Source organism: Mchenga conophoros, linkage group LG18, assembly GCF_057382185.1.
Source record: "Mchenga conophoros isolate Kocher_MC1m ecotype Shallow Benthic linkage group LG18, M_conophoros_male_GT1.1, whole genome shotgun sequence".
NCBI classification, from domain to species: Eukaryota; Metazoa; Chordata; class Actinopteri; order Cichliformes; family Cichlidae; genus Mchenga; species Mchenga conophoros.
In genome coordinates, this window is record NC_140543.1 from 24,083,519 (window position 1) to 24,094,857 (window position 11,339).

At 40.3% G+C, this 11,339-nt stretch overlaps 1 protein-coding gene across 1 annotated transcript; it reads left to right on the forward strand.

Annotated features, from left to right (window-relative positions):
- Window positions 1-439: 439 nt before the first annotated feature.
- Window positions 440-8,038, forward strand: LOC146553823 (mitochondrial import inner membrane translocase subunit TIM44-like). The gene is made up of 13 exons (XM_085253991.1): window positions 440-542; window positions 1,499-1,603; window positions 1,892-2,056; window positions 2,174-2,254; window positions 2,438-2,587; window positions 3,018-3,151; window positions 3,249-3,334; window positions 3,547-3,639; window positions 3,938-4,062; window positions 4,626-4,676; window positions 4,887-4,976; window positions 5,100-5,210; window positions 5,538-8,038. Exons 1-13 carry the CDS (start codon window positions 513-515, stop codon window positions 5,655-5,657), a joined length of 1,341 nt encoding a protein of 446 aa, XP_085110117.1. The 5' UTR covers window positions 440-512; the 3' UTR covers window positions 5,658-8,038.
- The last annotated feature ends 3,301 nt before the right edge of the window (window positions 8,039-11,339 follow it).

The following is an 11,339-nucleotide window of genomic DNA, read 5'->3' on the forward strand; positions in this document are numbered from 1 at the left end:
TGCATTTACATAAAATTACCTAAAAGCCAATGTAGATAAAAATAGATATTGTAGATAATATGATATCTCATTTGCATAAAAGAGAAATGTGATAAGATGTGTATTTTTTAAATAAAATGTTTATTTTATGTAATTGTTTATTATTGTTATGTTCTGTGTCTTTAGATATTTTTGTAGACATCTGCACATATTCTTCAGTGGTGATTACACGTCGCATACATTGGTGTGCTTTCGCATTAAACCCATTTAGACCCTATGAGTCCGTGGCAAATATTTTTAGTTTTAACTACCAGTAAAATGTGTCTTTAAAAACACAAATTATTAGATTTTCCTCTAAAAACATAATTAATAGTTTGGGGGGGGGGGGGGTATTTTTTTTGAGTGGCTTTCCCTTTAATGTCCTTCTGACACTTGGCCCCGCCCCGCCCACCAACTCTGCTCCAATTGGTCGAGCACAGCGTCAGCTGCCGCAGCAGGAACGCACGTGCTTCTCCGCGCATTTCAAGATCAAGATGGCAGCCTCCGTATGTCGGTGCTACGAGGTTAGTGAGATTCATGTCCTTCGTTGCAGTCGCCGAGCCTCGGGCCCGCTCTCTGGTTAAGGGAATAAACTCGCAAGGCTTCGCCCTCAGTCTCTTTATGCCCGTGACGTGAACGCGCTTTAGAGTGGTGTGTTTTACGCAACTTGAACGCGAGATGTCCGTTAGAAAGGGCCTTGTTTCATCAGAGGCACGGCAGAGGCTTACTAATGTTATTTAATTCCTGGGGTCTTAAAATCATAGCATTGTATTGACTCGGGTTTTGACTCTGTGTGTCTGTGCTTGAGTGGCACATTTCATTTAAAATGCGACTTTTAGAAGCCTGCATGCAGTCAGGTACTAGAGCAAATATGATCAGTGACCTCGCTGCTATAAAACCACGAAAGCTGTTACAGTTTTAATTAGAGCAGCGGTGACCACTTGTTTTAGCTTCTGTCTCCTGACAAATAACCGAACCATCCTTTCAATATAAATAACTTGATCACGCTTCATTTTACACAGACAGCGAATATGGTGCGTTCGTCGTTTTTAGAAAGGGTCGAAAATTGTAATACCGTGTGTATGCCATTGTTATAAGCAGAGGATTAAACGCACCAAAACAGATCATTGCTGCCACAGCATGTTTCACCAAATTTCTCATGTTTAAATGTACAACCATCAAAATAAGTTATCAAATAAAGGACAGATATTAGCAATTAGAGGGGAAATCTATTAAGACTGGATCATGAATTTTGAATTTGTCCTGGTCAGGATGAAAATATCCCACTTAGGGCAGAAGACATTTATTTATTGACAGGATGATGATGTGCTGCATTAGTCATAGTCACCAGGTTTTAAGCACACTCATGGAACATGTTAGAGCTTCATCAAATGAAGGGATATATTTTAGAAGTATGGTATTATGTGCCGGTTTACCTCCCAGCTAACTATGACTGACTGATTCTGCCTGTCTGTTGCAGCTGATTGGCAGAAATGCCTTGGCTCTCAGCTCCCGGACTCTGGTCTCCTCAGTGTGGAGGGGAGATCATTACAGGTTGCAGAGGAGCCCAGGTGCAGCTGTGCAGGTACCCAACAACACCTCCCATTCACCCTCAAGATACTCATTTATTAAATCACTGCTAATGTAGAGTTGTGCCCGTTAATTTAAACAGTTCTTTTAACTTAAAGTGCTGGGATTACTTATCTTTATGCCCTTTTTTAGTTTAAGGTTTTATGAAAAGCAATGCATAGGTTCTGTATTTTTTTTTTTCTTCTCTTTTTTCATTGTTCCAGTCGCAGCATGTGCTTAATCTGTTCACTCTATTGGTGCACGTGTTTGTCCAGCTAAAGTCCTTCTCTGTGTTTGTTATCAGGTGCGATATGCCTCAGGACGGAAAGGTTTTCTGGGAGAGTTTGTTGATAACCTTCGTCAGGAGTTCAGTAAGAATCAGGAGATGAAGGAAAACATAAAGAAGTTCAGAGAAGAGGCCAAAAGGCTCGAGGAGTCCGACGCCCTTCAGCAGGCCCGCAGAAAATATGTAAGAACATTAGCTGGTTTGATTTATATTATATATATATAAAGATAAACATCAAGCTTATTATATTTAATTAGTTTTCTAGAATTTTAATGTTGTTTTTAAAAAATTTCTGATCAGAAATCGATAGAGGCAGAGACAGTGAAGACATCAGAGGTGTTTAAGAAGACCTTGGGCTCTCTATCAGAGACCGTTAAGGAGGTAAGGCCAACCTGATTGACAGCCCCAACATGAAAATATAATAATTTAATTTGGAATCGCAAAGTAAGAGTTCACATTAAGTTGTAATGTTGTTAAAAATGCTTTCCAATTAAAAAAAACATTACGTGGAAATCATTAATAAAATGAAACCTGCTGTGTGCTTGCGTGCCATTTGGATCAAAGAGTCTCGAGGAAGTGAGTCGTAGTGACATCGGGAAGAAGATCAAGGAAGGTGTGGAGGAGGCCACCAAGACAGCCAGAGGCTCTGCTGAGTCTTTATCCAAGGGAGGAGAAAAACTGGGCCGGACCAACGCGTTCAAGGCCATCTCACAGGTCAGAAAACGAAACGAGACGTCTATAGATGTCCAAATTAATGCCTCTCATCTTCATCTTTTGTACGTTGTCGTTGGTATCCAGGTGTCTGCCAGACTTTATTGATGTTTTGACTACAGCAGGGGAGAAAATGGAAGATTTTGGAAATTAGCATTTAGTCGTTAACACATCTTTCTTCACAGGAACATAAGGGCAGATTTCAGACACCAGTCAGTTGTTGGTTAATTCAGGTCATATTTGGCAAATAGTTGTTACGTTCTGGGCTATAAAATGTTTACAAAAGCCTTCCTCAGCTGCTTTTTGTTACTGCTTTCTTAAGAAACTGTTTCTTTAGAAGCAGCTTAAACTTTGAATTTACTTTTGGATGTCATTAAAATTTTGGTTTAGACTCTGATTATGTTTATAATTAAAAAGTGCGAACTCTCTGCAGGGTGTAGAGTCCATGAAGAAGGAGATAGATGTTGGTGACGCCGGCCCTTACAGGGCTCCTTCTCAGCTGAGGAAGAGGAGCGATTTCTCATCTAAAAGTGCAGATGACGACACCAGAGTGTTCGAGGCCAACGAGTGAGTAAATGTTAGATCTCAAAACCAGTCCAATGACACAAGCTGTTGTACACCCACCTCTCTGATGCGGCGAATTATCTCCATTTTTAAATCTCAGAGAGGCCATGGGTGTCGTTCTTCACAAGGATTCAAAGTGGTCCCAGCAGTGGAAGGACTTCAAGGACAACAACGTAGTTTTTAACAGTAAGAACGTCTGGTTTTTCCTGCTTTGTGTGATATCTTTATATGTAATTTCTCTTTATGGCAGCAGGGGGCAGTAGAATGTTTACTGTAGATTCAATGATCAGCTAATAATGAAGTGCAGTCATGAGCTGTTTGCACAGGTGCAGAATGTACCTGCCGTAATCAGTGGAGACATGTCTAACCTGTTCAACCTCCATTTTTGTTTCATTCAGGAATCTTCGAGATGAAGATGAAATATGATGAAAGTGACAATGCCCTCATCAGAGCATCCAGAGCTCTAACTGACAGAGTCACTGACTTCCTAGGTAATGCTCCACCACATTCAATCCTGAATTTGGAGTTCCTTTTCTCTGTTAAAGCCTTTTATCTGATTGTTCTCGCCAGACCTCAAATCTTGTTCTTCTTATTTAAAAAAAAAAAAAATCCTTTTTTATCCCAAAACCTATTAATCTTCTGATTAGTCAGGAATACTATTAACTACGTGCTCCATGGTACTGACAGATCTTCTAGATATTTGATGATGTTCACCAGCTTCGACGTTACACATTTAATTTGTGGTACTGAGTGTTGTTGCTGCTTCTGATTTTAGCCTTTGTTTCCTAGGTGGTCTCTTCTCTAAGACGGAAATGTCCGAGGTGCTGACAGAGATCCTGAAGGCAGACCCCAGCTTTGACAAAGATTCTTTCCTCAAACAGTGTGAGAAAGACATCATCCCCAACATACTGGAGGTAAACGGGTTCCTCCAGCCTCTGTCTGTGTCTGTCTTCACTCTCGCTGTTTCCGTTAATGCTTTTCTCTGTGGAGGTTAGGAAGAGACTTGATGAAAGTCTTGGTTCATTTAGCCTGAGTTTTCACTCTAGTTTGGATCAGATCCAGTAATGAATTTCCTGTCCTCTGTTTGAGTTCAGCTGTTAGATTACTGAGTTTAAACCAAGTTCAGCAGCTAAATACATCATTCAGATAACTGAGGGGATCCAAGAGCTTATGATACAGTTCTGTAAGTCGTGCATGCTTGTTATGTAAAACAGATAAAATGAAATAAAATGCTGTTTATGATTATATCAGGAGGAGAGCACTGAGTGTAGTTGAAGTCTTGGTTTAGAGTAGCAGAAAATGATCTCAACATGTTCTGATTTTGAATGAATTCACTAAAGTTTACTGTGCTCGGTTAAATATGAGATGTGGGATTTGCTAAAATAATTTGAGCATCCTGTCTAAAAGTCACAAGAATACCTGTGAGATTTGTTTATGTTTTTAAAGCTATAATTCGGTATCTTTGTCCTTTCTGCAGGCGATCATCCGTGGCGAGCTGGAGGTATTAAAGGACTGGTGCTATGAAGCTGTGAGTTATTAAACACCACTTGGTAACAAAAGCAGTTTCTACAGGTGTTGACATAATACAGGGGACACATGTGAAGAAGAAGAGCTTATTACGTTGTGATGTCTACAAAAAGACACAATCCTACTTTTTAGTAATTGCATTTTAGCTGGCATACAGTATGTGGGAAGCATGTTTTAATGCTAGATGTGTGTTACGTGTATTTGTACTCAGACCTACAGTCAGCTTGCCCACCCCATCCAGCAGGCCCGAGCTCTGGGGCTTCTCTTCCAGTCTAAAGTACTCGACATCGATAACTTAGATGTAAGTGCTCTCCCTGATGCTCGGTAACCATCATGCAGCTTGTATTACAAAGCTCTTTCCCTGTTTTCTGCTTTTCCCTTTCTCCTTTCATTTGTCTGTTCATTTTGTAACCCTGTGTTTCAGCTGGCGATGGGTAAGATGATGGATCAGGGCCCTGTGCTGATCATCACCTTCCAGGCTCAGGTTGTCATGGTGATTCGCAGCCCCAAAGGAGATATTGTGGAAGGAGATCCGGTCAGTCAACTCACGATCACTGTGCTAGAATAGGGAATCCAATGGATACCATCAAAGCTTCCTCAAGGAAGTAAACAACACTAAAAGGCTGAAATCAGATCAGTGGTCTATAACAGAGGCCCATTTTTTTTAATGTCTTTCAAATTTATGGGTTTGATGCAGCAATATTAACTTGTCTGATATCATCGGATTTCAACTGTTAGCAATGTTAGAGGCCTCAAATATATCATCATAAGCCAGATCATTTATTAACTCGCTACATTTAAAGTTTGAAGTCTGCAAAACTCTTTGAAATTCACTGTTTCTTCTCTTCTCCTCCCTCAACAGGAGAAGGTGATGAGGATGATGTATGTGTGGGCGTTGTGTCGGGACCAAGAGGAGCTGAACCCCAGTGCTGCCTGGAGGCTCCTGGACATCTCTGCCTCCAGCACAGAGCAGGTCCTCTAAGAGGAGGAGCAGGAGTACAGTGGCTCATCTGGGGGACACAAACTGAGATACAAACACATACCTGGAATAGCTGCACATCCTTTATACATTAAGTTGAACAAAGAGAGAAGAGGGAAACCCTGCTGCTGTGTGAGAGAGTACCATTTCCCCATTTGTACCCAGAGGATTTATGTGCAAGCGTGCATATTTGACCACCCTCTGACATGTAGATCCAATTAGCTTTGGAGATAGTTTATGACACATTCAGTTAAGTTTGTCTGTGCAGTCTTCTGTACTGGTACGCTCAGTGTTTTGGATTGCCTGGAGTATATATATACAGCATAACTAATTAATTTCAGCGTGGATGGACCTGCATCTTCACCAGGAGCCTGCATTGTTTCATCTAAGCTGCATAGCTCATCAATACTGGACGGCTGGTGGGCAGATTGTAAATAATCCTGTTATGACAGTGGAGGAAAATGGACATGCAGTCTGTGATATCTGTTGGTCTTTAGGGGGATGTTTTATACCTAAATTACATTGATCCCGGTTAAATAATGGAGCTGGAAGATGAAATTGTTGACTGTGGTGGGGACCTTTGAATCATCTGTGCACAGGAGACACTTTAATAGAGCAGCTTCAGTTTTACTTTTGTGCCCTCGGTGAATGGATTTGGGCACAATGTTGAGACTAGTGCATTATGGGTACTGTAGTGCATGTTAAAAGCATAAAAATATGCTTCAGTTTTTGCAGCAGATGAACCACAGCTGCCTCCTGTGTAGCATCAACAGCATTGAACAAGCAGCGACCAACTGAGCTGAGTTTGACAGAGAGAGTATTTTTTTCTCAGTCAAAGCAAACCAGCCTTTAAAGAATGTTTGTTTTTTTGTTTTTTTAGGGCCTAATATTAAAATATGAATTTTCAAAGTCACCGTGAAAGAACGGATGAGAGCTGCAAGGGTTTTAATGTTCTTCAGTGTCAGTGTTTGAAGGGCTACTGACGACCAGAAAATTTAAACTAAATTTTCAGATCCTTCAGTGCTCACTTTGTTGGTTTCTGCTTTGCTCCTGCTGGTTTTTACATAAGAGTAATGGTGAAATGAAAAAGTAAAACAAGGATAAAAACATACGACGTCCACCCTGTCATGCCGAGACAAGTCTACAGTTTACTGGGACTTGAAATCAAATTGAGAAATCGAGGAGATAAAGCTCCCAGTGGGACTCGTATCTACTTATTAGTGTAAGCTTATATTCAACGTCGTCATGCTTGTGAGCCGAAATGGGACCACCTTACTTTTTCCAGTCATTGAGGCAGCTTTGATGTTTGAGGAATCGTTGCACATTTTTCAGCTGAGCTGTTTGGTTTACATTTACGTGGCTTTGCGAGACACAAATGATGACGATGATTGACACGTATAGATATCGTTGTTCATGTAAGTAAAGATTACACACATTCTGATCGTACTGTAACGTTACAGCTTCATTCAGTTCATAATGAATGTCTTTAAGCTTCATGTTGTACCGCCTCTGTAAAGACGCTCTGAGTTTGTGGATGTGTGTGTTCTTTAAGCACAGCACTTCCCATTAAAGGTCAAACCGCACGAGGCGGTTTATTGCAATGTCCGAAAGTCATGGATGTGTCTGATGGCCACACCGTGCTCGCCTTCTGCTTCTCATGAGTCTTGGTTGTGTAATCCATCACATGGTTGCGATAGTGTTGAAAGAAACATGTGACAGTTGTGTTGGAGTCATTCCTGGTGATTAAAACAACACACTCGCCATAAAACATGCACTTTTATTTATGAGGACGACGGGTGAGAGGACTCGTATTTAAACGTTATTTTTTTATTGAGTATGTGTATTTCTTTCTGAACTGAAGCCATGCTGTTTTGGACTCTGCTGCCACCACCAGTCAAAATGTGATTACAACAAGACACAACTGTTTCTCATGATCCCACATTAAATGCCAAAATGTCCCAGGGGAGAAGTTTCTGTGATTTGGAGAAACTTATTTTTTTGCCTGACAGATAGTGATGTTTGCATCTTGAGTTTGTTCTATGCAAACCTTTAACGGCAGTAATGATCACTCAAGGTTTGAGGCGCCACAGGCAGGACCTCAGTTTCAGTCATGTTGTGTTGCTGTAAAAACTGTCCTTGTACATACTGTTTTTATTGGATCAGAATAAAGAGAAATTCTAATAGTTCAAGTCAGACTAGATTGCTTTACAGCGAATGACAGCAGACCCACGATGTATTCAGATCTCCTTTATTTCTCTCTGTGTGTCAGTCAGCAGAATAAAGAGTGCTGTATTATGATTTGTTTCATCCAGCCTCTCCCCGAGTCAGCACATCTGAATACTGTGTGTTTGTGCTCGAATGAGTAAATTAAAGTCTGCGCATTATGTGTGTCTGCTTTCTCATTTTAAAAACTGACCCGCTTTGATAGATGCCTATTGACACTGGTTGATAAACCTATAGATTTGGTAATACAGGGCTGATAGATTAGCTTCTACCCCGGGGTCAATATATCAGGCGGGCGGGGGCTGATCCCTCAGCTGTCTGTTGTGATGTACGAGTATGGATGTCCTCATATCAACTAACCTCTTTCAGTTCTTTGGAGTCTCCTTGCTTGTCTGACTGCAGCTGAAGCCTACGAGGGAACGAATAACCATACATGAAACGTCAGAATTATTAATGTATGGTGCCATTATCAGGTTTATTATGTTCCTACAGTTAGGTTTGTACGTTTTTGGACACTGTACACGAGCACAGTGGGTTTTAAACCTACATGTGACTGAAGTGCAAAATAAAAGAAACATCTTCCATGAACTGTTTAGGATCTGCAGCCATTTTCATACACAGTCCCAAATTTTCAGAGGCTCAAAATTAACTGGACAAACTAACAATCTTAAATATATGGATTTTTCTAATACTTTGACTGGAAAGTATTTAACTTTGACTTTGATTTTCATCCATGATTACCAGAAGTCTGCCTGGATCTGAGGAGCATAGCCTTGTACACGTTGCAGTTCATCCTGCTGCTCCTATCAGCAGTCACATGAAGTGTTTATGTGACTCTGGCGGCCGTACATGCCAACATTCCTTCATTCAGGGAGGTATCGTTTAACGATGCTATGCCTACCTTCTTGAGAGAGTTCATGACTTGGCTAAATGATGTGAAGTTGTTTTTCTTACCCATGGAAATTACATTATCACACACTTTAGTCGTCTCCTGTGAGCTTTCAGGCCTGTTGGTGTTGCAGTTTATTCCATCTTTTTAAGAATGAGCCAGATTGTAGATTTGGCCACTCTTACTCCACTCCTTGCTCTCTCTGAGGTTTATTTTGGCTTCCTTAGCTTGCATCACCTTTGGGCCTCATATTGACAGATCTGGGTCATTTTCTAAGTTGAACTCTTGGAAAACGACCCAGATCTTTCACCCGTCAGATTCATCAGTAAGAAGGGGAAAGGACACACCTGGTCATGAAACTGCTCGTCCTTATTGCCCTCATACGTTTGAGCCTCTGAAAACAGACTGTGTGAAGTACTTTTGTTGAGCCCCATGAGTTAAAGCTGAAAGTCTACACTTCAGTCACAGCTCGATTGTTTGACTTAAAATCCACGGTGTTGGTCTACAGAGGCAAAATTGGAAAAACTGTGTCATTCTCCAAATACTTGGATTTAACTGTATGACATGCACTTTCTGTCAATGTGGAGCATGAGTGAAGAGTAAAGCCCTCACTATACTGAGAGTATCTTACTGGGGAAAGTCCCTCCAAGCAACAACACACTTACTGCACCCAAGTGAATGGGATTAAATGCAACAACACAATCACCTCAGAAAGGAAAAGGGTCATGGAGGCAGAGCAGAGCTTTCTTTTAACATCATCTTGGTGACACACTACCATGCATACATCAAGCTGTAATCTAGTCTACGTTATAACAGCGTTATCATAATGCAGGCAGCCCTTCAGGCATTGCCCTAACAATGGCTAAACAATTTCAGTTTTTTGGTTTAGGTTTATTTTATTGAGGGCGTTTATATGGTTTGATCTCAAATTTTTAAATGAGCGCCAGCATAGAGTCAAAGGCAGTGTTTTTAGTGTTAGCATATGGCTTCTTCTTTGCATGATAGAGCTTTAACCTGGATTTGAGGATGGCATGTTGAAGTGTGTTTACAGAGAGTGATTTCTGGACATGTTCCTGAGCCCATGCTGTGATTTTCATAACAGAGTCATGTCTGTTTTTAATGCAGTGCCGCCTGAGGGCCAAAAGATCTTGTTGCGCCGTTCCAACTTAAAAAACAAACAAAACAGAAACGTTACTGACATCAAATTTAAAATGAGCTAATATTTGTAATAAAAAATTGCAATAAAAATATCTTATATTTATATAATGTAAAAAAAAAAAAAGACTATTCGAACATTTGATATGTTTTCTATGTTTTGTTGTGAACAAATACGGGTTTGTGAGATTTGCATTCTGGTTCGTAGATTTGGAGTTGTATAGATAGGAAGGGCAGCAAAGTATAAACACTGAGTTTCATCATCTTGTGGGTTGGAGACTCTTACCATTTATGACCACAGTGGGTGCACTGCTGGAGCACTGCTCATTGTTATGAGATTATGATCCCCTTCAGGGCAGTGTTACAATCCACCGACTATTAATTAAACCTACTGGGAGATCCCATGCAGCCTCAGGCAGGGGAGATGTGGCTGTGTATGGACTACAGTCTGCAGCAGTGTTTGTAGAGTTTTAATTGTGTCAATTAATTACTTCTCACAGTGAGTTCGGAGCTTATAGCCACAGGCACAATCAGGTAGCCCCGCTTGTTTTGCTCCACTTCTTGATCATGTAATTTTTTGCAGGTCAGCAAAACCTGGAGTGCAACCTGACATCAAATTTAAATGTCGTCTTACACAATATAACAAAGGAATGGGTTTAAAAAAACAGCAGACTCTCATGTATTTAAAAAAAACTCTGTCAATGCTAATATTTTAATACAGGAAACATATTTTTATTAAAGAAGGAATACCAGTTATCCATGGGGCAAACCCTACTTATAGTCTTATTGTCCAAAACAGACAATGTGTTCATCTGCAGTTTTTGTACATTTGCACAGATCTCTTAACATCACTTAAAAGAAATCTAATCTAGCTTCATAACCCATGTTTTGTTTAATAAGAGCTTTAATCAGAATATTAGACATAAAGAATAGAATAGAAAAGAACAGGCCAGAAGATGAAGCATTTACTGTGATGTTGAGAAATATATCATTAGGTTTGGTCAACTGTTCTGTACAGTGAGCTACATAAAAACAGAAACGGGGAGACACGCACACTCACACAATGAGGGCATAATAGCACTTAAATTGAACATATACCCCAAGGAATAGCTGTTGCACTTAAAATGACTTGTTTTTTCCTGATTTACAGGAGTTGAGCCTCCTGACATCCCAGTGGAAGAAAACTAAAAGTTTCTCTGAGGTTGCTAAAACACCAAAATCCCCACAAAATCCACAGAAGGTATGTGGTCAGTGGTGGATCTATGTTTGTCTTTACTCCTCTTATTCCCCGCAGGATAATATTCAACAAAATGTCATTGTGTTTGTTGGTGGTTCAGCCAGACGCACTTGTCTCAGGTGCATTTTTAGTTGTTAAAAAAAAGGAAAAAAAGAAATGTAAATCTATGAAAGTGAAATAT

Excerpts from the sequence above, each read along its gene's own strand:
- LOC146553823 (XM_085253991.1), top strand. The coding sequence starts at position 513 with ATGGCAGCCTCCGTATGTCGGTGCTACGAG. Across the intron at positions 543-1,498 it reads CCGTATGTCGGTGCTACGAG|CTGATTGGCAGAAATGCCTT; the intron begins GTTAGTGAGATT and ends TGTCTGTTGCAG. Across the intron at positions 3,152-3,248 it reads AGAGTGTTCGAGGCCAACGA|AGAGGCCATGGGTGTCGTTC; the intron begins GTGAGTAAATGT and ends TTTAAATCTCAG.